The 26,525-nt window shown below is 28.4% G+C and overlaps 5 protein-coding genes across 5 annotated transcripts in view; 1 reads left to right on the forward strand and 4 right to left on the reverse strand.

The window, feature by feature from the left end:
- Positions 1-15: 15 nt before the first annotated feature.
- LOC113370822 (procollagen-lysine,2-oxoglutarate 5-dioxygenase 2-like) lies at positions 16-4,069 on the reverse strand (the record flags this gene model as incomplete). The annotated part of the gene is given in 8 exon segments (XM_026611506.1): positions 16-39; positions 112-243; positions 313-506; positions 588-755; positions 834-1,009; positions 1,341-1,353; positions 1,356-1,565; positions 3,837-4,069. Coding segments are annotated over 8 exon segments (1,002 nt in total), but the record flags the coding sequence as incomplete, so codon positions are not given.
- A 5,901-nt stretch (positions 4,070-9,970) lies between these two features.
- Positions 9,971-13,512, reverse strand: LOC113369812 (myosin regulatory light chain 2-like). Its single transcript, XM_026610385.1, has 6 exons — positions 13,421-13,512; positions 11,769-11,954; positions 10,878-11,006; positions 10,651-10,799; positions 10,478-10,565; positions 9,971-10,405 (listed from the first exon to the last, which is right to left on the reverse strand). The coding sequence occupies exons 1-6, from the start codon at positions 13,421-13,423 to the stop codon at positions 10,328-10,330; spliced, it is 633 nt and encodes a 210-aa protein (XP_026466170.1). The 5' UTR covers positions 13,424-13,512; the 3' UTR covers positions 9,971-10,327.
- Positions 13,513-15,180: 1,668 nt separating this feature from the next.
- Positions 15,181-22,662, reverse strand: LOC113369809 (caseinolytic peptidase B protein homolog). The gene is made up of 10 exons (XM_026610383.1): positions 22,419-22,662; positions 22,104-22,346; positions 21,667-21,893; positions 21,384-21,498; positions 21,097-21,275; positions 18,269-18,430; positions 18,046-18,199; positions 17,742-17,932; positions 17,508-17,612; positions 15,181-15,482 (listed from the first exon to the last, which is right to left on the reverse strand). Exons 1-10 carry the CDS (start codon positions 22,423-22,425, stop codon positions 15,285-15,287), a joined length of 1,581 nt encoding a protein of 526 aa, XP_026466168.1. The 5' UTR covers positions 22,426-22,662; the 3' UTR covers positions 15,181-15,284.
- On the reverse strand, positions 19,125-20,309 carry LOC113369810 (probable protein phosphatase 2C T23F11.1). The gene has a single exon (XM_026610384.1). The coding sequence runs from the start codon at positions 20,137-20,139 to the stop codon at positions 19,204-19,206; it is 936 nt and encodes a 311-aa protein (XP_026466169.1). The 5' UTR covers positions 20,140-20,309; the 3' UTR covers positions 19,125-19,203.
- A 985-nt stretch (positions 22,663-23,647) lies between the features above and the next one.
- Positions 23,648-26,525, forward strand: part of LOC113370823 — a 6,012-nt gene continuing 3,134 nt past the window's right edge. Inside the window, exon 1 of the mRNA XM_026611507.1 lies at positions 23,648-23,730. Coding sequence (XP_026467292.1) covers positions 23,648-23,730 — 83 coding nt within the window. The remainder of the gene's footprint in view (positions 23,731-26,525) is intronic.

Raw genomic sequence — 26,525 nt, forward strand, 5'->3', positions numbered from 1 at the left:
TTCATAAAATTTGTTCACAATATCAGCATGTTCTGGAACCTATAAACACATAATTTTGAATTTTTCTTTCAAGCATTTTGTTATTACCATTGCATTGTATATTTTACTTACAGTATTATGAATAAATACATGAATATTTTCTTTGGGATAGTTTAATGTTAGTACGTTATCAAAAAATTCTTCCAAAAATGGAGTGGGCTTTTCAATGAATATACTCAAACCAACAGTAGGAAATTGACCTTCCTGAAAAAAATTATAATTTTGATTTCTATGGTTTTTGTGAGAAGATATTTTATTTGATTCTTTTCAGACCTTAAGTTGGATGGTATCACTATGACATAATGGGCATTCAGTCGCTTTCCAAGCATTTGCAAGATAGTTTCCAAAATTATTGAGTAATATTTTACTAGGACCATTTCCATGAACAACGGAGGGGCGCGTACGATATTCCGTATTAAGCATAGAAATCCCGGTTTCACGGGACTCAAAATCTAGTTTCAGTTCTTCTGCAAAAATTTAAGTACTTATTTGAGTATAGTTCATAACAATATACTTATTCTAATTATAAATGGTTTAAATCAACCTACCAGCAGCACCATTCATATTTTGAAAGAGTTCTGATTTATGATCTAATTTTATTTTAAGATTTGCGCGGATCTCTTCATTTAAATAAGCTTTGGTATAAAATAATTGATCGTCGTCAGTATCTTGAATAGGAGCGTATGACAGTAATTTGTAAAGATCTGATACGTAACCTGTAAAATAGTTATAGTTATAAGCATTTATTATCAATAGATATTGATTACTTCCATTCTTAAACATTAAGTATTTACCAATAAACATTCCGCTATTTAAAAATTTTTTGCCGCCATTTTCGGGTTCTGGATATTTATCGGCTAAGGTAACATCAGGCCAACAGAAAGGCTCTGCGGAAAATAATATCCTGGCGCCGGTAGATAAAAATTTATCTACGATATGTTGCGTAGGGGCCAGGAACATTACATCATAACTAAAAAGAAGTTGATATAATAATTAATATAAAAATAGCTCGTTTTGATTTTATAATTTTCAAAGTAAAAATAATTCACGGAAGTCATTTAAATATAATGATTTTAGAGCATTTCTGTGGATTCTCTTAATATTTTTTTTCTAATTTTTCATATTTCAATATGATAGCATTTCTCGTTTTCACTTTCTTTAAAGTACATCATAACGTGCAACTAAAAATTAGCAAAGAACTTCTTTTGGCCATGATATCACCGGATCATATTGCCACCTGGATGTTGTCTTTTAGATGGACGTTAAATAATTACATTATTTGTTCGCGAATTATTTATTACCTGTCAGTAAATTTGCAATTTTATTGTCGTCATCCTTGAATGGTTCTAATGCTTCAATCAGAAGGTTTACTTTGTATCCTCCACCAGGGAGTTCCATGGACCCACCGCGCCATGGCTGGTCAAAACCCAGTACCTTTGGTTGTATCCCATACTCCCGTGTCGAACGCTCGTATCTCAAAAACCCATCAGTTCTTTCGCTGGCGACGGTGAAAACTAGTGGTACTACTTCTGCATGTAATAAAATATTATTTATTTGTATTTATTGCATCTACCAGTTTTTTCTATTATTGCATCTACCAATTTATTGATAAAATCAAATCTCAAAGCCTTTCGGGTTATTATTTTTACAATTCTGCATTTAGTAGAATATTATTATTTCTTTAGGGTTAAATGTTTAGGGTTGTTATTGCAATTATGCATGAACTATAGTATTATTTTATTTTTAATTAATTACGTGTACGAATCAATAATGAAAAAAACAATTCTTTTAAGTCTCTAGGGTTTTATTACAATTCTGCATGTAACATAATAATATTTATTTTTTTGATTGCACAAATTGAATAAATTGAAAAGTATCAAAGATCGTAATATGTCTTCAGGGTTTTACAATATTCTGCTTGTATATTAATATTATTCCTTCAATTACATGGGGCCGTTCAAGTATTACGTAAGCACTATAGGGTGGCGGGGGGTTGTTGATTTGCTTATTTTGGGTTGACATGGGGGGCAGGGGAGTCTGGATGATGATTACGTCATAAGTAGTTTTTATTTTTTTTACATTAATTGCAAAATGTTTACGTAAGTAGGGCGTAAGAGCTTTGCTTACTTTTGCTGACAAGGGGGATGGGGGGGGGGTAAATAATTGTAATAAATCTGCTTACGTTATATTTGAACGCTCCCATGTATGAATTCAATAATGAAAACAAATCTCCAAGAACGTAATATGTCTTTTTAATGAAATTGCTGTGATTGTAATGATACTATCGATAATTGCAAATGAAAATTAAATAAAATTAATTAAAAACATTTCAATTACTTAACAAATGAGATTACCGCGAATTTAAAAACTCCAGTAAAAATTAAGAAAAATTGCTCTAAATCAGAGAACCATGTGTATGGAATTTGATTGATAATAGAGAGAACTCTATTATTTATAGAACATTTATAAATAATATATTATTTATAAAATATACGCGGGTATGTCCAGAGAAAATGAAAATATTTATAAATAATATATTATTTATAAAATATATGAGGGTATTATTATCTCAAGAGAAAATGAATTTCATAATGATCTCTGCGTTAGAATTTGTTTATAGAATAATATTAATTATTTATATTAATTAATAAATATAAGAAAATAATTTTATTCGATATTAATAAATCAAGCTTAATATATTAATATATTAAGCTTGAATTATTAATACCGAATAAAATTATTATTTTCTTATAAATATTATTCTTTAAACATATAAATGATTGATAGAAATAATTTGTTTTAATAAGAACTATGAACTAAATATAGCCTATCTAGAGTTTATATATGATTAATTTATTAAAAATAAAATTAATTTAAAATAAAAAAGAGAATTTCAATTATATTGACGTACGAACATATCAAATTATTTTCATTTGCTATATAATACAAACTTATATTTGTTATAAATAATTTGATTTTGATTAAGATCAATATATTTAATAAAACAAATATTTGTCTAAATCCCTCAAAAAAATTAAATTTAATAATGAATATGATGACTTTATGTTATTATTCTAAAATAGAATATTTATATGTAGAAAAGCAAACTTAATTTAATAATCACAATTGTGATTATTAAATTAAGTTTCTGCGTTTATATAAACATTTAAATTTATAAAAGCTGTTTATATTAACGTAGTTCGTTCTTTCTGATATGTTGTAAAATAACAGAATAAAATCATATTATATTTTTAAAAATATAATAATTTCAATAATAATTTAAATTAAGGAATTTGATCATTATAATTAAACAAATTAAAATTAATAAAAATTAATTTAAATTAATTAAAAAGTTAATATATTAATTAAAATAAAACAAATATTCATCTAAAAGCTTCAAATAATGTAAAACAATAATTTAGGTTTTATAATATATAATAATTATTATATATTATTAAATCTAAATTATTGTTAAAATTATTATATTTTAAAAAATATAACATGATTTTTTTCTGCTATTTTATAAAATATAGCGAAAGAACGAACAGCGTTAATATGAACAGCTTTTATAAATTTAACTGTTTATATAAACGCAGAACAATTAACTCTTTGTTTCCTGTACAAAACAAAGTGCATTTATTAATTTCATGGATACACTTAACTGCTTTAGTAAAACATGAGAAAATAAAGATATTTCTATATTTTATTTTATTCAATAAATAAAAATAAGAGACGAAACAACTCCTGTTTAAATGAATAAAAAAATAGATGAAACAACTCCTGTTTAAAAGTCTTACCTCCATCATTCTGATCATCACAACGTATTTGACTAGCAGTAATATAAAAAACGCACAGTGAAAAATATAACTTAAAATTTAACATTTTATTCTAATATTAATATGGCACAGAATCATTCACTATATTAAAATTGTTTATCTCACATTTATCTAGGTTATAGACGCGACGCTTTTGACCCTAGTCGGTATTAATCTAGCATCAAGTGTCGGAATACTGAAATGTGTTCGGAGTAAAAATATATGAATCGTAAACGCAGGAAGTTCTGCGATAATAATTACATATTATGTGATATGATTATTATAAACAATTTTCTGATTCTGATACTCGCGAGGAGTTTTGTGCGACTGTTCTGTCATTTTGAAGTCACGTAGGCCGCAGGCGTGATGAGATGCACACATGTGCTATGTCAGATTGTTGGGAACGATGGGAATGCATTGGTGTTGGTGGAGCGTCGAAGAAATCTGGATCAAAGCATAACACAGCAGTGCAAAAGACGTAGCACATTACTCTGTAGATGGGGATCCTTTTTAAAAGGACTCTCAACTTATGAAATTGAATATGAAAAATTCTTTTTTTGCATATACATTTCTTGAATTTATAGTAATTTTAATATTTGGACTAGTGATGCATGGCCATAAGGCAACTAGCTGGAACTTTCCGTACCGTAATTTGAAATTGTTCAAAAGTTTTAACTTTTTTTGAAAATTTTGAATAATTAGATTTTTTTGAATATCCTGAAAATTTTTGAATATATTTATTTTTTGGTGGAGCGTTGAAGAAATCTGGATCAAAGCATAACACAGCAGAGCAAAAGACGTAGCACATTACTTTGTAGATGAGGATCTTTTTTAAATGGACTCTCAACTTTTAAAATTGAATATGAAAAATTCTTTTTTTGCATATACATTTCTTGAATTTATAGTAAATTTAATATTTTGACTAGTGGTGCGTGGCTTTAAGGCAACTTGCTGGAACTTCTCGTACCGTAATTTGAAGTTGTTCAAAAGCTTTAACGTTTCTTGAAGATTTTGAATAATTAGATTTTTTTGAATATCCTGAAAATTTTTGAATATATTTATTTTTTGGTGGAGCGTTGAAGAAATCTGGATCAAAGCATAACACAGCAGTGCAAAAGACGTAGCATATTGCTCTGTAGATGGGGATCCTTTTAAAACGACTCTCAACTTTTGAAATTGAATATGAAAAATTCTTTTTTTGCATATACATTTCTTGAATTTATAGTAAATTTAATATTTGAACTAGTGGTGCATGGCATCGTGGCTTAAGGCAACTTGCTGGAACTTCCTGTACCGGAATTTAAAATTTTTCAAAAGCTTTAAATTTTGAATCTAAATCTCTAAAGTTTGACTAATTAGATTTTTTGAACATCCTGAATTTTTATGAAAATTTTTAATCTTAATCAATTTCACATTCCGTCAATGAAATTGAAATGTTTTCTGAATCATTTTAAATTTGCCTCGTATCTTCGAAACGGCTGCTTTTGCCAAAAAAGGTATGCCAAAATATTCAGCAACATAAAGATATGCAAAAAATGTTTTTTTTGCTATTACTATGATGGAAGTTAAACTTTAGAGGAGCATATATTTACAACATTTTATTTTATATTCTGTTCTATTTTTTTTATCGTATTATATCAGTTTTACTTAGTTTTACTAACGGATATTTTTTTTAATTTTTTTTTTTTAATTTTAATATTATTCTGCCATCTGTATATATAATTACATTTTGCAGAGAATGCTGACAAGTTGTTTACAATTTGTTATTTACAAATTAGTAGATACCCCTAGTGGCGTATCTTTATAATAAAAAAAAACTAAAAACAAAAGGGGGGAAAAACAATAAAATGTAGCAAAATGAAAGTATTATAGTTAATTAAATTATATTTGGCCTTCCTGGTATAAATGACGTTCTAGTTGATTAGGATGGACGTCAATTCTGTTCTTAACGGATAATTGAAGTAATTAGTTTTTATCTTTCTACTCTACATTACGTCGGGTTTCCACATCTATTCAATATTACAATTACAAAACAAATATATCAATTTTTACATAGTACTAAGGAACTCAATTCAAGAACTTATTGTTGAAAGACTGAATAGCGATTTTGAAGATCCTTATGAGCTCGTTTTCATTCGGAATCAATTTCAAACAATTTATACACTATTTTCAAGATCTTTTTGAAAAAAATTGATATACCAATTTTCAACTTCCTATGGGCCGTCCATTAACCACGTGATTTCCAAGGATTTTTGGATACCCGCCCTATGATGACACGTGGTGATATTTAAAATTACCCCTCTCCCTCTGTCATAAAACATTATGCGTATTTTTATTTCCTTAAAAAAATAGTAAAATTTTTGAAATTTTCGTGAAAATTTTTGTATTAATTTTATAATTTGTGTAAAAAAAAGAATACACGTGATATCTTACTCTCCCCCGCGTGATATTTCATGATTATTATAGACTAGCTGTACCCGTTCACGCTTTGCCGTGATTTAGTTTAAATTAAAAAGTTGAACAAAGATGTGTATTAGCTACATTTAGTTTAACGTTACTACTATCTGTTCAACAATTTGTCTACGAATTTACCTATAAACTTATTAATCAGTCTACTATTTTACCGATTTACGAATTTACCTATCAACCCGTTCCACATGTCTACCAATTTACCTGTCAACCTGTTTATCCGTCTTGTTATTTGTCTATTTACCAGATGTCCTGTCTACCGTTTTACATATTCTCCAATTTACCTGACCACCAGCTATCTAACAAATTACTTTTTCGCCAATTTACTTGTCTACCAATTCACCTGTCTATCAATTTACCTGTCTACCAATTTACCTATCGACCTGTTTATCAATACACCATTTTAACGGTCAACCAATTTACATGCTTTCTAATTTACCTGTCATCCCGTTTTAAAGATCTACCAATTAACCTGTTCAATAATTTACCTGTTGAACAATTAACCTGTTTAACAATTTGTCTACTAATTTACCTATCAACCTATTTATCAATCTACCATTTTACCGGCCTACAAATTTATCTAACATTGCGTTCTACATATCTACCAAATAAGCTGTCAACCTGTTTATTTATCTACATATTCGTCTATCTACCAGTTCTTCTCTCTACCATTTTACATATCCTTCAATTTATCTGTCCACCAGTTTACCTTTATAAATTCTCTAATTCACCTTATTTATTTACGCATTATAAACAAATTAAAGCTCAAATTGATTTCACGTTTTAGTTGGAAAACGTTTGTATGTAAAAAATAAAAGGGCTGTTTTTAGGGTTTTCTCGGCAATTATTCGGTTTTTTCTCGCCGTAAGAACCATCCTTGGACTTCAACAAACATTTTAAAAAAATAATTGACCAAATTGGTCCAGGCGTTGTTGAGTTATGCGCTTACCAACACATTTTGCGATCCATTTTTATATATAAGATTTAAAAAATAATATAGATTTAAATTAATGAACCCTTAAGTCATTTTCAGCGACGACTCTGGATTTTATTAAAATGATCCTTGTAATAAGAACAACATTTGCATTGTCTTGTAATCGGAACTATTCCAATGATTGCCAAAGTAATAAATGCAAGAAATTTCTTTACATTATATTAATATGCGACTTAAGATCATTGACGAAATTTCAATTAATTTTAAAGTACTAGGTTTGTTTATAATTTTTGCAAATATAATTAATGATAAATTTTGAATGTTTCTTTAAATAAAATAATTAAATAAATTAGAACATGTATGCCATGCAAATGTGATGAGTTTTAGTGTCTTTGATTAATATGCGGGCTATCCTTCGATATCATTTATCATACAATTGAGATTAATAGAAATTCTTCAATAATCAAATGGTTTAAATGCTGCTGAACTATGCTTCTGTTATACAGTACAATTTATTTGAAACAGATTAATTGAAAATATATTATTGTAAGAACAATAATGTTATGCTGAAGGAATTCAGAGATCCTAAGATTATTGATTTAATTTAATTTTTAATTGTATCAGTGGATAATTTATTTATTCGTATTACAGTTTCGATTTTTTTTGTTTTTAGACTAGTTCTTAAAAACTAAATTATATATATATATATATATATATATATATTGTATATCGTTTTATTTATAAACAAAAATCTTCATTTTACCATGCACTTGCCTTTATTTCCATTCGTCGTGGGTAGTTTAAGGCCATCACAATAATTAGATTCATCTACTTTAGAACAAGTAGCTTCATTAGCAACACTTAGTTCACACTTCAAAAATAATAAAATTAAAATATATTCATAAACACGTTTCAAAAATTTGCTATACATTTTAAGATATGGTGTTTACATCGCTGTTACATAGCTACTGATAGATTTACAACAGAATGTTGTTGCTTTTCAAAATAATTCGGGTCTATTGGAGCAGAAATTTACTTTCATTTCTGTACAAAAACTATATTATCTATTTCTCATTTTATGCCTGAACGGTCATAATATTGGAATTACGGTGGCTTTTGGAAATATTTCGTTTTAATACATAATATTCAAATGTTTATAAAAATAAAACATAATTCTTTTCATTTGCATTTTAAATATGATCACGTATAATAAATTTCTATCATTTTAATTATTTTTAGATCATTTTTTTTATAAGATGAGAGATTGTTCCAAAATAAAAAAAAAACATGAGACGAATCAATTGGTTTGCCTGGTGTTTTTGATTATCATCTACTTTCAGTCACGTTTCACTTGAGAATGATTACACCTCTGAACAAGTCTAATAAAAGATAAAACCAGCAAAAAAAAGTTCGAATGAATCATTTATTAGATATACTTGTGGTAAAAATGCTTTCAAGCTTGTTACAGTTTTGGCCGTATTATTCTAGTGGAAACGCCTCAAAAGAAAGTGCCTCCTCGATGGATTACAACTTTAACAACATTCTTTCACACAATTTTACTTAATCTATTATATATTCATAATTTATTATTATAATTTTGCTAACCTGTCGGAACCTAACTCATATCAAATTTATCCTCAAATCCAATTTTTGGTAGATACTACGAACAGAATGCTAATCCGTCTATTTTCACAGTGAATTTTAAACGTTTTGAATCATCAAAAAAATCCTTCAACACCCTTCCACCAACTCATTAATTTTTTTCACACAATATTTTTAATTCAGTCGTTGTTCGTTAGTTTTCGAATTAATTATTTAAATGTGTGTCAAAGCTTCGAGATGCTTTAAACGTTTTTTATACGGTAAATTATTTTAATTTACCTTACGAAGTATATATATTCCTACATTTATTATTTATTCAAATAATTCATATTTCTATATGATTATTCTTTATTCATAAGTTGTTTTTTCCTTGGAAAATATTCTTTTTTATACATTGGAATTTTTGCATTATCAGTCCTTCCCGTATGCTTATCAGGACTATCCGCTTAAAAACAAAAATGACGTATGTTAATAATTTAATATTTTACATAATAATTTAATGTTTTAGTTATCAATGATAATGATCATGCCAAAATATAATGAGAATTAAAGAACTAATAATGATGAATTGAAAGAGCCATATGGCTCAGGATTAAAATAATTACTATGAAATTATCAAAGTTCCAATAATTAAGAAGTTTTTTGTTACTAGACTGTTGAAAATGCATCGACATCAACTTTAGTCATAACATGTGTAAAATGATAACGCGAAAGAAAATATAGAGTTACATAAGATAACCTTTATAACTTATAGTAATGATTAATTTTACTATTGAAGAATGTTATCACTTGGATAAAGTTAATAATTAAAATATCTTGTCCTCAATAATAATTTAAAAATCTTGTAGCTTTGTAAAGAATAAAATTTTTCAGTAATATATAGGTAAATAAAATAAATATATGCATTTGTATATAAATTCAACTATCTCTATCGCCTCCTTTCTTTTATATCATCGATGATAAAATATAATACTAATAATTCTCATATCATTTTTGTAAAATATAATAAATCTAAACAAAGTATAAAAGGCAGATCAGCAAGTTGAAGTATTCCAGGAAAGCTTTTGTTCGATAAATTAGGAAATATTAATATTAAAATTAGAAATCTATAAATAAGTTGTTTTATTTAAATGGAGTATATTACCAATACATATCATGATAATTTGTTACAAAAGAGAAAAAACAATAGATACATGGCAAAGATATCTACATTTAAATAAATTTTGGCTGATGCTTGTCTGACTTAACTAGATACTTAAAAATTTGATTTATAATAATAAATATTACATTGTTACAGATGTTTCAATAATTTTTGTTGCCTGTTGCAATCTTTTCATTACTTTTTAATTTAATAGTTTTGGCAATAAATGAGTGGTATGTTTTGCAATTTTTATATCATGATTCCCCACAAATGTGGTGAACCAGGTGTTTTAAGATGTTATAATGTGATGAAGTTATTTTCAATTTCTTATGATTCACCACCTTCTTCGTCTTCTTCGGCAGCGGCAGTCAACATTTGGATGAGCTTCTGGGTATCAATGAAGCCCTGTAAATACAATAAGCGATGTAATAATTTTAAATTACAAAATATTTAAGATTTTGAGAAATTGAAACTCACTTTATCGTCAATGACCATTTGGTCGTAGGCGTCATCAACTTCTTGGGCAGTGAATTTATCTCCCCAGGTCATGAGGGCATGACGTAACCTGAAACAATTCAAATCAAAGGTTAAATATAACAAATATTTTTGAAAAGTACATGAAACAGCTAAAGTTTTGCTCTAAAAATTACCTGTCACTGTCGATTTTGCCGTCGTTGTCGAAGGTCTTGAAGGCGTTGATGACAACATCATCATCATCAGTACCACCTGATCCAGACATGCGGTTGGCGAACAAGGTCAACAATTGGGTGAAGTTGATTGGTCCTGAAGCCTCACCGATCTTAAAAATTTCAATCGTATCACGTTAAATACAAATTTTGTTATTTTGCTGAATTATTTTGTCAGAATTACTACTAACCATGTCGTCGAGTTCTTTCTCTTGTACCAAACGGCCCAATTCGTCGAAAGTGGCACGGAGATCGTTCTTTCCAATGATACCATCTTTGTCGTGGTCAATTAGTTGGAAGGCTTCTTTGAATTCAGCTACCTGTAATAATACAAAGTTACAAATTTATTAAAACAATCAAAATTCATTCGATTTTATATTGAATTAGTTTTACAAAAATCATAAAACTAATTAGTAATTAAAATAACATTTGCAGCTTTTTCGATTAACTAAGATGAAATTGCTACGATATTTTTTTCTAATAATCTTTGATCTAATATCAGCTTGATATTGCGCTTATCGCTTCGTAACTGTCTTTTTTTTAAATATACGAACATTTTGTATCAAAGATATGAGAAATTCATGCAGAATGTTCTCGATATTAAAAAGCAAATTCAGCACACGAGTCAATTTAAAATTTATATTAAAAAAAGAGGCTTCGTTGTTTTCTCACTTTTATGATGATTATTCAAAATTATATTGAAAACAAAAACAAATTTGCGTAAAAAATATTTGAATTGAATTTAAATTCAATTATAATAATGAGCTGAGTTACAACTCCAACTCGATTCAGGGAAGAATAGTGTGAGAGATTTCTCATTGCCATTTCACACCGCAGTGCCCGAGATGGGCTTATTTTCAATTGGAAACATATTTTGATCTATATTTTCAATTGAAAATGGACATCGCGCTGCCTGATGTCAGATTGCTAGAGCGGGAAATCGAACGCGCGACTCTGTCCATACAAAGTCAACCCGTTAACGACCTTCGCCACGACAAACCCAAATTCAATTATATATAACAAATTTGTTATATTTTTTTATAATAATGTTTGGCAAATCAAAATAGTTCTTTGATCCCCACCTGCTTTTGTGAGAACATGGAGAAAACGTTAGATCCACTGCGCTTGACGGCTTTGCGGGATCCCCTGGATGATTGGCGTTCGCTGGCGGCGGGGGCTGCAGCTGGAGCTGGTGCGGCTTCAGCGGCTGGGGCATCTCCAGACTCTTCTTTTGCCTTCTTCTTCTTGATCTTCTTCTCCTTATCGGCCTGGTGGGTTAGGGTAAAGTTAGTTAAACAGAACACCAGATGAACCGATTATTACAATATTTGATTGTAATAAATAGGATAGAAAAAAATATGTATTAAGGTTAATGGTCGCTTTTGTTTCAAAAAATTTCACAAAATTCTTTGTGTTTTCACGTTTCATTCAAGTTTCGAACTCTGTAAAACTTATACAGAAATTTGAATAGGAAAAAATTGAGAAAAACAAAAATAGGGTACATGTGTAATAGTGAACCCCCTATATTTTATTCCTACCATGGTTATAATTTAACAATATTTCTAATACAATTGTGCACTGTGTAACAAAGTTTATGAATAATATGAGCCGCCATCTAGTCTTATTTATGTGGAACTTTAAATTCTGTAGAATGTGGCGTTATAATTTAAAAATATTAAAAATACTTTAAATGATTTTTTGTTAATTTTGTGAAAAACCCAAACCTTAAAATGATCCTTTTTAATTGATGGTGGTGAATAAACGCAACAAAAAAATTATTAAAAAAAATTCTAAGGTTCTAACTCTCGAAATAGAATTTCCATATACTGCGAGGCGTAATAATGGACTAAAAGTATTATGTTTCTCTATTATTATAGAATTCCAATTATAGTGCGTGCTCAGACACTACACTCGATATCCTCAAGTTCTAATTATAGCTCCATTGCCCACATTTGATTCTAACATTTCTACTCGCGGCCATCCGAAATTATTTATAGATACACACTGATATCGAATTCCTGAATTCCTAACCAATATTAAATGATGATGAATAATTGTTTACATTTCGTTCATTAGTTAAATTATTTTCATTTAGAAATAATGTAATATCGGTTAATGGTAAATAGTGTCATCAGAAACTGATCTACAATGCATATGGTGTAGAGATATAGTGATAATCGTCAACGCGAATTAGAATTGGAAATAAAATCATGTTTGTAGTCATATGCATAAGCAAAAAAATGAAAAACTATTATTAATTATGACTGCCTGTGTACTTACTATAATTGTTTAATTATCCCATATAAAAATGTAATTATGATAGTAATTTAAATATGATTTAAACCGCTGAGTCGCAGTCTATAAAGTTTCTTACATGTGACAAGTGGACGTAGCCCACTAAATGAATACCTCCGAAAAATCATTAATGGCCTAAAGAGCTTTTTCCTTTCAAAATGAAAACTGTATTTAGTGTGCACATGACATTTGCAAAAACGTATTAAACCAATCGGTTCACCATTTTCGATATCGCAAACGAACTAATCCTCTTAAACTGCCCAATTTGCACAAGTAGACGTTATGTGATCATAATTGGACCCTGCACCTTTCACACTTCAGAAACCACTTCAGAATTTTTATATTAAAAAACAAAAGCTTCACTTATTTATTTATTTTTTTGTTTCACTTGTTGGGATTGTGTTTGTGTTCTAGACCAATAATATACTTGATCACTTACCATTTTGTTTAATTAAGTTTGTTATCGGTACGAGAGGAACCACACCACTGACCCAAGGTAGTCCAGAGATGTTATAAGAAACCTCGCCTGGTCCCCACTTCGGAGCCAAGCAGGACACTCCTTATATAGTTACCGTTATATATCTAAATTTAAATGAAACCAGGAGCTCATAACGTTCTTTGCGGTATGCGGCGAATGTTCACTCTATAGTCCCAAGAAATAAAATATTTTGTCAGTTTTTGTACATATAAACTAATATAATAAAATCAAATTTATAATCAATAATTAAAAAATAAATTATATTATATTCGATAAATGTACATCTTTTATATTTATATTAACTTAATGTTTTATTAAGTTACTGTATAAAATAAATAAATAAATAATGTGCATTTTACATAGATCTACGGGTAATAATAAGGGTACTTTATGAATTATAATTCTATTTAATTTAAATAAATTAATTTATTTAAAATATTATTCAACAGTTTTAACAGTTTCTATTTATATGAACAATAAGCTGATGTATTATAATAAATATTTTTTCTTCTTAAGTTTATTTCCTGAATTTCGGCCCTTTTCAAAGTTCTATTAAAACTATATTTATTACTGTTTTTATAGTTTCGATTTTTAAGGTAATTAATATTAACAATGCAAACGTTGATAAGAAATATTATAACGTGATAGTATTTATCATGTATACCGCCTCATTAATTAAAATCAAAATGCAAACGAAGGAACGACATTCCTGTAATTAGCATAAACCGAAAATTCTACTAAAAAACTCAAAACTATCAAGCAAATTATTGAACATAGAAGATTCTGGAGATTTTTACTCCACGGGGATATTATTTTAATTATTTCGGCTCTGTATAGCAAAATTCTATTAATAAACTACGCTGTTCCACATAGTTATTGTATCTTATTTTAGCAGAACCATAGGCTTATCTTCCTGCAACGAAAAAGAGCTATTATTTTGCTTATATTACATCATATTATATTTTGACGAGCATTATTATCAATATTGTATACATATAAATGGGAGCTCTGCCAGAAGAAAGGTCTGTGAGCCGAGTTAAATTTCAAATCTAACTTGGAACGCCAAGTGTAAAATATTTTTCGTTGACATTTTGCAGCACTAAAAATGGGCTATTTTCAAAAGAACGCATATTCGATCTAAATACGTGAAAACAGTTATATCTGCTACCTGATATCTGATTGTCCAAGGCGCGGGTTCGATCTGAGAAACGGACTAAAAATAAATTATTCAATTATTTTTTTGTTTTCAAACGTTTTGTACGTTTTGGAGATGTAGAATGTCCCGTTTGTCAGGAACTTTTTAAAACAAACAAAAAATGTCTTATATAAATATTTAAATACGTTTCTTAAAAAGGAGGTATTATAAAAGCCTAAACTATCTAACTACTTAGAAAGTTTTGATCAATAGCATCTACTATTCATTGTCTATCAGATTCAAATTTCAATCCAAATTCAAATTTCTATCTGTGGATAAATTTACTAAAAATATCGTGTTTATATGGAAATGATCGAACTTTATTAGATTATCCATTTGTATTATTATTGTTTTTTATATTTAGCCGACATTTAGTATATAATAGGAAGTTTTGATCAATAGTATCCACTGTTGATTGTCCATCAGATTCAAATTTCATCCTTGTTTTGCATACAAGTTAACAAAAAAAATACAACGTTATGAAATGGAATAATAAAATCATAGATTAATACATTCATTTCTTCTTTATTATAAACATTTCAAAGCTATATCGTTGTACATTCCACAATTATTGATGTATCACAAGGGTGCCATTTTGCTAATTGGTATCATTGTATTAAGTTCCTAATATTAAAATACTGCGTGAATATCAACAAGTTTATTTTCTGGCTTGACTTCAATGTACTCCGAGCTTCCTTTGGGCCTCACCAAGATCATAATAGAACCGTTGTCAGTAATAGATGTAGCTTTAAGGAAAACGGCAGCTCCGGGCGTCAGCACACCGCGCTCGTGGGCGGCTGCCAATTGATTCACTACACGCCGCTCTACCTAAAATAAATTAGTTCCATACATTGTTAGTATTGTCAATCATTTGATGGGAATCGGATACCATGTATAGTTTGCTACTATATTATCTATCAAATTTCTATATTATCTATCTAATTTTTATATTTTTGCACATAAGTACGTTTATTTATGATACCGCATTAAATTTAGTCTATAGAACAATATTATCATTATATTTAATATATGATATATATGGACTATTGCAATACCAGTACAAAAATTAAATAGATTAGACCCGATTATCAGAAATTTATGACATAAAAAAGAATAAACTAATGAACATTCTGAAAATAACAAAGTATATAAAATTCGAAAAATATAAAATGTAATATGAATAATTTAGTATTAAGGGGCACAACTAGTGTGAAATTTTCAAAACATCGAATTTTCAATTTTTCCATATTTCGATAGGTTATACCTTCAAAAATAACATGCCAAAATTTTAAATCGATATCTTAAATAGTTTTTGAGTTACAGCCATTTAAAGAGTATATATATATACGAGTATATAGTATATATACTCTTTATAAGTATAACGATCATTTTATCTTTAAACGCGTTTTTCTCGAAACAGCATTTTCCGATTTTGCTGCAGCGATTACTCAAAAACAAATGATCCGATCACTATCAAATTTTTTTTACGTGTTCTATATATAGTTCTCCGTAAAATGAACTATCGATTTTTTTTATCGAATTTTGGCAGTCCAAAAACGACCAAAATTTTGGGTAAAATTCGACTTTTTTTAAAAAAAACGCCGTCATTTTGTCAATTTTTGATTTTTTTTCTTTACCGTAGTTCATTTTACAAACATCTTACATTATCTAGTTTAACGAATTTTTTTTTTAATTACATCCACGTAGAAGGCCGGAATCACTGCAGCAGTGAAGGCCCTTTTTTTTGTCGCGCCGTTGGAGATCGACGATAACTTAAAAAATATTTAATTTTTTACTATGTATTCTTAAAACATGTGTAAATATATACCTAAAATTTTGAAATGATTGATGATGTAGTTTTTTTAATAAAAATTCCCAAAAATCACCTTTTTTTAGGCAGTTACAAATTCTGAATTAAAACTATTTCTGGAATAGGATTGTATGACATCATATACAAAAATGTAATATATAAATATATAAAAAATATAAAATTTGGAAAATATAAAATGAAAAATAATTTATTTATTATTACAAAAATAATTATGTATGCCTAAGATACAAGTTCATCACATAATTAATGGCAATGCATTAATTAATTTTTGCGTTTTTCCAATAGAGAACATTTTTGAATTTGCATATTGAATGTACCTATTGATGAGTTGAGTAAACTTTGCAAATTAAACAATTACAACAAACAGAAAATAAATACTGTCAGTCTGGCTTTGCGCGAAAAATTTGAATAATAAATTCTTATACTAACATAAGCTGATAATTTAGCAAACCGGAGCGATCTAGTTTGATTTGACCGTTGGATGTTTTTCCCAAATGAATAGGATGATATACTATTTATAATATTAATATAAAAAATATTTTTCACAATTTTTTTATAATGGAATAGGTGTTATTATCATTTATTTTAACAACGAAGTAAAAATTGAACACGTTGATAAGAATGTTATAGTACTATAGCCAATGCTATTATTTTTGTATTATTCGAACAGCAATTAGAACAATTATACAGCTGTACACAAATAATTAAGTATTGATGATTTAAAGCAAGGATTTTCTATGCGCAGTCATGTTTCAAGAATTATAGATGCAGCTAGAGTTTCATTCATTTTCAGTCCAAATCAAAAACTTCTGCATAAGACACATATGATGTTTAAGATGTTGATATATGCTTTCAATGTCATTGTTTTTTTACACCTATATATATTTTACAATCGCTAGATAAGATTGAGCGGTACTAACGTACGTAACATATTTTAAAAATAGCGCAATGAAATTTCTTTTTTAAGAAACAATGTCACATCAAAGGCGTTTACGTATATAATTAAGATAAACATGAATTACCTCATATTTTATACTTCGAGCACCATAATGCACATCATAGCCGTCCGCTAAAAGAGCTTCGACGTCTGTATCCCATGTTAGTTCGATTTTATGTTTTGTTCGAGCCTGAAATAGAAAATATTCAATACTAATTAAATTACTAGACTCACAATGAAATAAAGCTTCCAAGAACTTATTATATAAATATAGTAATATGGCATTCTACTATATTATTGTGCTATTGAGTACACTTACTTTATCCGCCCAATATTTTAATTCTCGTCCAACTAAAGTAAGTAATTCCGTTCTTGAAAAAGGAAGAAAATATACAATTTCATTTATTCGCCCAAGAAATTCGTCTCGCTGAAAATGCATTTTTAATATTGGACGAACTACTTTATCTTTGAAATATCGCGATACAGTTACGTCGCTGACGGGCTCAACATCTAAGAAAATAAAAACTCAATTAAGTTAATATAAATGCAATAAGAAATACTCAGGCATTACAAATTATAGTAAAAATATTATCTAAATTCAAAATAAAAAAAAATGGTTTCACCTCCTTCGCCAAGCTTTTTAGCAGCATTTATTTCAGCTTCTTTCCGCAGTTCCATGCCATGTTGTGCAATTTCATCACTGGCTAAATTTGAAGTCATCACAAAAATTGCATCTTTGCATTCGATCGTTTTACCTTTACCGTCGGTTAATCTGCCCTGCAAAAATTTATTCGGTATAACCACAAAATAAGTACTATATGATATGCAATTAGAAACATAACTTACTTCGTCAAATAATTGCAGTAGTACTGTAAGTACATCAGGATGAGCTTTATCCACTTCATCGAAAAGTACCACCGCCTTTGGACAGTTTCGTAATTTTTGGGTTAATTGACCACCAGAGTCGTGCCCTATATATCCAGGAGGGGCCCCAATTAATTTAGCTACCTGTACAAATTATCATATAATTGTATTTTGTTGCAAAAAAGCAAAAATTTCGGCGTGATTTTATTTTAGATGCAATCAGTCCACAATTAGTCAAATTATTTGAGAAACGAGTAGAGAAAAAATATATAGTTTCCAAATTGTTCACCGAACCTTCTTTATTTCACTTATGACAGTGTAAGATATTCTTAAAACATAAACTTCTTCTTTGGGAAGTTAATAAAACAACAAAAAATTATATTTGACATTTTATTGTCCATTGAAAGTGATAGTAATATACAAATGTGAATTACCTATATGGAAATATTTGGTAAATGACATATCACAATGTTTCATAATATATTGTATGCATATATATATATATATATATATATATATATATATATATATATCCATATTCAAGAAGCCTATAAAACGTGAGAAATATTTATAAAATGCAAAATAAAGCAATAAAAATATGATATTTGGAATGAAACGTTGATTAATGTAATTATTATAGTTATATTTTCAAAATAATAACTATTCGTTAAAATGTTTTCTTTTTTAATTTAGAATACGAATTTTGTCATAACTATTTATATTATTTTAAAAATGAGTTATATACAATACATGGTTAGAGGCACTCATTAAATAAATAAAATATTTGTCTATGTACATAAAAACAATGACAATTTAAAAAAATAATTTGACTGTACATTTTCTGGTGTTATATTAAAAAGGTGATAACTCTCAGTTATTTCCAAATAATTTTAAATTTAAATATAACTAATTTTCTACTAGCACAAATTTTCAAATTCTAGTGATGATTTTCTACTAGCGCATTTTGAAATAAGCTCTTCGTAAGGCTTTTTGTGTAGAAAACAGACTATAACAACAGTCATATTATCACATCCGAGTCCTCCCATTTGGCATTCGGGTGCCAGACAACGGGACATTAACTGTTCACAAATATCTTCAGGTTCCAAACCTATTCCTAGTCTATGTCTCACAAAACCTACGACATCTTCATTTGTCATAACATCCCATATACCATCACAAGCTAAAACCAAAAATTCCCAGTCTTCTGTTATATCACGTACTTCCACATCAGGATAAGCAGTTACAATCTGATCCTCTGGAGATTTCTTAGAATTTTGTTTATATGAAAAGTCACCTAATGCTCTCGATAGAGCCAATTTTCCATTGACCCTATTGAATTCAACCCAACCACCAGCAGCAATTATTCTTTGCAGTTCTGTGTCATTACCTGGTTTATGATCTAAGGATAATACTTCTACTTTTCCTCCAATACTGGCTATTGCACGAGAGTCACCTGCATTTGCACAATACAATCGGTTGTCTTTAATAATAATTGTGATTGCTGTTGAACCACACAATTCATTCTTTAAGTCAACATCCACTAACATTTCTGAGTCAATATCAAGAAATGCTTGTTTCATAGCAGTAACTATATCTGTTTTGAATTCAGATCTTTGCAACACAAATTTGTGTAAATGATTTCCTGCATACTGAGCTACTTTAGATCCTCCATGTCCATCATATACACCAAAAAAGGCAGTACCTGGATCGTCAGGCAAGGATAATATATGAGTGTGGGCATCTTCCATATTAATTCGCCATCCTTGCATGCAGCTTGATCCAACTTTGTAAATTTCATTTCGGCAAAAAGCGGAATGCTTTTCTGTTACGGGTTCTGATAAAGTTTGCCCCATTGTGTCAATTTGATATAAAGCGCTATTGTTTTTATTGTTTCTTTCACTTGTATGACATTTCCACAAAGTAGATTATTTTGAGCGTAATATTAGAATGTTTGTTTATGACATTAGCAAAAGTAAATATCATTTCAAAAAAATAATAATATACGCGCGACAGGAGAGTTATACATGTGAAGTTACGAGCGATCATGCGTGCTTTCAATTTTGGTTAACTACGTGTCACATTATAGTGTTGCCAATATTGCTTTATGATTACGAAAAAAACGCGCGCCCGTAAATTATTCAGAAAATAGAATGAAGAAGATTAAAACTATTTCAGATAATTAAAAAATTGACTGAAATTCTCTTCGTCGACAAGTCTATGTATTTATATGTAATTCATGTGATTAAAAATGATATTTTAAAAAATATTGACAAAGTAAACACATCACAAAGGATGACAAACATTTTTTACTGATAAGGTATCTGATAAGGTTCCAATTATCATGTGCAGTTGTTCACAAATTGCGTGGTATTTATTTATTTGGCATACATTATAATATAGTTGATTTGAAAATTTGATTGTGGCATTTGAAGTTAGGAAAAGAAAGGTACATAATCATTTATGCTTGGTCTTGTATATCCAATAAAATATATTTTCAAAATGAGTAATATTTTACTTGAAATATTCTAATTTCTAATAATTAATATCAAAAATATTTAAAGTAACAATGTAAATTTAAAATTATATTTTTCTATGTGGAGATTTTGAAATAAAGGAGAAATGAACTATTTTTTATATGCATTATTTTCAACAAACTTAAAAATGTTTCCTTGTTCCCATTAAACATAAAGTTGTTTTATACCAGTTTAAATATTGAATATTGAAAGTTTTCTCTAATATTTTATGATATATGATATATATAAGCTGTATAGAAATTATAAAGGAGCTTTTTGTTTTTGATAAACAATTACCTCGTGCTTTTCCTGATATTCTGACATATCCAGTCTAATAAAACCTGATGGTTTATCTTTATGGATGTAGTTTGCAAGTTGTTTTGCCAATTCCGTTTTGCCTATTCCGGATGAACCCAAAAATAAAAACACTAGAGGATGTTCTTCATCTGCCCACCCATTTTCTTTGCGTCTGATAGCTAAAATTTCAATGTTATACTTCTTATGCAATAGTGATGCATTACTATTCACATTTTCATGAAAATGGTACTAAATTTTCAAACACAAGCCTTTATAAGATATATTACCTGATCCAACAATACCAATTGGCCCTTGTTGTCCTACAATCTTTTGCTTTAATCGTTGTTCTAAAGGAAATCTTCTACGTTCTTCAACTTCTCGTTGCTTCTGAAGATCCTTAAACTGAAGATTTAAAACATTTAGAGAACAATTATGATCTTTAAATGTTATATCTATATTAATATACATTCATTTTTAATGAATGTAAGAGTAAACCAATTTTTATTAGATGAAATGGTAAATAAAACATGAAAAATATGATAAAATCTTGTTTCATGATTTATATGTCACCTTTTCAGAAACAGATGCCAATAATTTTTTTGTTTCACCTTCTGCTGCATAATGAATAGGTTCCCTTCCTGCATGATCCACAATTAGAGGATCTGCACCATTGTCTAACAAAGCTTTTACTGTTGGAAAACTATCTACCAGTACTGCATAATGCAGAGCAGTAAAACCCTGGAATGATGCACGATGGCTTAATCTCGCTGAGAATTCTTCTTCTCGTTTTGCTAAAACTAAAATTAAGATATCAGTTATTAATTGAATATATAAATTCATAACAAATTTAAAATTTTTGCATCTTTTATGCAATTTGCATTGCCATGTGACACAATCTTTAGTACGTTTATTCTCTTAAATTTTAATATTTTTCCACATAAATATATTTCAGAATATTAATTCAATTTCTCAATTAGTAGTGATTTTTTATGTCCATTTTAAATTACCATCTAATAAATGTAAGCCATGTAAATCTGCAGTTTTATGAACGCTCATGAATTCTTCTTGAAGGTTTGGTTGAGCTCCTGCCTTTAATAATGCTAAAACTGCATTAGTTTTGCCATTAACAGCGGCTGCCATCAAAGGAGTCCACCCAAGGGGATGCCTCACATCCAAATCAATCTTATCTTTTAATAAGAAATTAAGCTCCGTCATATTTCCTTGTTGTGCAGCTTTTAATAATTTTGGAGCTGTGAATATTATTGGACAACATTCATATTTCGTGATTAGTACAATATTACAAAATAAAATACAAGATTTACCAGTCATATCGGGAGAATTGCATAATGCTAATGTTAATCCTAACACAGCAGCTAATTTTGTAAATCTATTTTGATTTTTGTTGAAGAAATAATTATATTGACTTTTCCCACGCTCATAATTTTTATATTTTTTTGAAGAACTAGATGCTAATGTATCGCGTTTATAAAAATAATTAATACGAATTTGTTGTAATATTTGTACTACAAAGCCCGGCTTATATAAAAAACTATTTCTATTTAATAATTTAAAAGCAAGTGCTAAATTTTTGTACATTGTGATTAACAGATTTTAAAGAGGCCTTCAAAAATAACAAATAATCTTCATATTGTAATAAATATTGTTAATGGATATACTTTGTGCAATTTAGATATTTTAAAATTTATATGAAATATTTGACGTTTGGCCACTGTGATTTATTTACATCCATACATCGAAAATAAATAAATTTGAAATACTATTTTTGCACAAGTTTTCGAAAATTAACTTAAATATTATTATTAATAAGCTATTAAATTTGCAAAAAAGTCATAAATTTATAGGTTAACAATTTGATGCACTGACATTTGCTTGAATTTGAAGTTCACGTGTCTGAAATGTCATGAACTATTGCCAACAATCTAAAACTAATAGTAAGGGCGCTAAGTACAAATAACATATAAGTAATAAAAAGATTTGTACATAGATAAATAAAGATATAAAATATAAATAACATATAAATCTATGTATATGATAATGAAGATTCCTATAAATTTTTTTCATTCACTTTATTTCTGTAATTTGATGTAAATTATGTTTTGACTTATTACTGCAAACGTGTACGTTACACACCAAATTTCGAATTTTAGGCCAGAATTAATCGGTTGATTGCTTTCCAATAACCAACCTCGTTAGATTATTATATTACATTTCTGATAATGTCTGTTTCTGCTGTTTTTTATTGTTTATTTGTTGTTACACGTACATTATTCATATACGAATTATAAGTTAAAATTTTTTTTTGATTGTATATATATATATATATATATATTATATATATATATATACAATCAAAAAAAAATTATAATTATATAGTGCATCACATATCCTTTTTTTGTATTATATAGTGCATCATAGATACATTACTTTGTAATATCAATAATGTTACAAAATTATTGGTTGGGAGGGAGATTTTTTGCCTTACCATCTTCATCTATAATTCTTTATTCTTCCCATTTTTTTGCATTTCATAATGACGTGCTCAGCATCCGCCTTAGTCACTCCACCCAAGCAATATCAATTAGAATTGGTATTATTTATCCCAATTCTACTCAGGTGAAACGGAGTGTATTCATGGTTAAATAATAGTCTACATATTGTAGAAAAAAAACGATCGACATTCAGTAAACTCGTCATACCATGGTCTGATACCTTAAAAAAATATTAACTTGATACCGAATCATATTGCATAAATATTTTGACCAATTAATCTTCGATACTAATTGCAAATTAACCAAGTTGGTCACTCACGGTAGATACTATCGCATATCGGTTTAATTATCAAATCAGAATATTATTAGAATTTTGAAATCATCAACCAGTCATTAAACTCTTCCCATTGGTTTCCAGTTGGATTAACAATTATCTACTCTTTTACTATTAACCATTCAGGTTTTATTATATCTTTTAAGCAGAGATTAAAAGCTTTAAAGAAAAGGAGACCCTATTCCCATTTTTTGCACTCCTTAATGACGTGCTCAGCATCCGCCCTAGTCGCTCCACAATTCAGAAAACTCGTCATACCATGGTCTGACAACTTAAAAAATATTAACTTGATACTGAAATCATATTTCATAAATAATTTTGGACAGTTAAGCTTTGATACTAATTGCAAGTAAACTAAGTTGGTCACCCACGGTAGATTCTATTGCATCTAGGTAATTATCAAATTAATTATCAAACCAGAATCTTATTAGAAATCTTCAGTTCATAAACTTCTCCATTGGATTCGAATTGCATTAACAATTCTCTACTCTTACAATATTAACAACTCAGGTTTTATTATATCTTTTAAGCAGAGAGATGTCACACTATTTGCCTGATATTTTGTCACAAACCATTTTAACGAATTAAAATCTCAAAAACCAGTCTAAGACAACTTTTCTTATTGGATTCCAACTGTCATTTATCTCGGAAGGTGGAGCATGGTGTTTATTTTCGTTTATCAAACTTGATTCCATGTCGTCTATTTTGCGACCGGAGTTACATTCGTATCGGTTTGTCAGCATGCAGCGCAGTCTCTATTAGTTTGTTGTGGGTGGTGAAGTGTATCGTTTCGGAATTAAGGTTATGATAAACTGAGTACATATCTTTAATGAAATATGTTAAATTTATATCGAACGTGAAGAATTGTGATATATCATAGGTGAGTAGGATGGAGTTGTATTAATATTTATTTGAGACTATTGATTTCATATGAATAAGTATAACCACAACACAGTTTATAAATTCAGGTGATACTTGCTTGATATTTACATATTTTGAATTAATCGACTATTATGAAGTTGTATTTAACAGTATATAGTCTATTCTGAATTCTTCGATTTGTAGATTTGACTAATAATAATTTGAATAACTACATTATAAGATATACTACAAACTACCACAAAATTATGTTAAACTTGCACAATTTACTCTATTTCCTAGAAAAATATTTATTGATAAAAATATTAATGTAAATTACTGTAATTTTAATTAAATGAATCATAATTATCAAAATGATCATCATCATACATTAATTATATAATTCATCGATTTAATTCATCAGCGTTCAATTTATTTTGCAACAATATAACTATTTTTCTGGTACAATAATTAGTAATATGAGCACTTTACTATTGGCATTATTTATATAGATGGTTGAAGCGTGGTTGAATGTATAGCATCCAATATAATTTTTGAATTTTAACAATGAATTCTTAAATTTCAAATGCAAAAAAAACGTCCGAACTTTTAGCATTTCCTCTTCCTTGAGGTGAGCACTTGCATGAAGGCAAAATGCTGTTCTTTTATATTATAAAATTTTTTATCTCATCAGCCAGACATAAGTGCCCGGCATTGTTTGGAATAAAAGATTATACAGAATATCGGGTTCTAACAATATTTTTACAATATTACAAAAACTTATATTTGAACATTTATTTTAAGAAACAGGTATTTCATACTTCACTTATATACCATTATATATCATTGTTATCCAATTTACATTATTATTTGAATGCATGCATAAAATTTGTTCTAAACCTTTATTATGCTATATGTGGGTGATGCAATGAAAATTTATTTTTTGAGCTTTGAACCGTTTTTTTATATAGAAGTCATTTGAATACGCCGTCTGAGAATTTTATTGTCGTCTCGCCTAAAATATATCTGTATCTCCAGATCTTGTTTACTTTTTTTACATAATTTATTTTGAAACAAAATTGAAATTATTAACAATTATGACAAAAAAATGAGTTTTTGATATAATTGAAATTAGCATTTTTTTTTGATAAGAAGCAATTTTTATTTACAATATTAAGTTATTATTCCAGGAGGTCTAAATGACCTATACTAATGGTAATACATATATTGTATTGCTGATAAGTAGAAGTTTATTACACTTTTTTGTAGTGATTGCAGAAATAACAGATTTATTTTCAAAATTACATGATAAACTACACTATAATGTGAAATATAATGGAGATTCAACTATTGTTCCACCAAAAGTCAATGAGGCTTCTTAGTCACGCCAGGTGCATGGTTTTCATTACATATATAATATAAATATCATAATTATACATTTTTAGAATTACATTTTTTTTATATCATCATATAATTGGTAACCATACTTGGTAGATATCTTACAAATATATTTGGAAAAAATGATAAACAAAATAAAAAGTTCTCTTTAGTCCTTTTGGAATGGTAACAGCCAGAAGGATTCTGACCAATTAAATGGTATATTAACATAAATACTATATTTTATTAAACAATGTACTGTATTTAAGTTATGTAAACAATCTCTTCATAAGAAAATGGGCAATGCAACCCATCAATAAAAGTGTCACGCCTATATATTTTAATATGTA

This window comes from Ctenocephalides felis, unplaced genomic scaffold, assembly GCF_003426905.1.
Source record: "Ctenocephalides felis isolate EL2017-DRISC unplaced genomic scaffold, ASM342690v1 CF-g0.4_SCAFFOLD_01492, whole genome shotgun sequence".
Classification (NCBI taxonomy): Eukaryota; Metazoa; Arthropoda; class Insecta; order Siphonaptera; family Pulicidae; genus Ctenocephalides; species Ctenocephalides felis.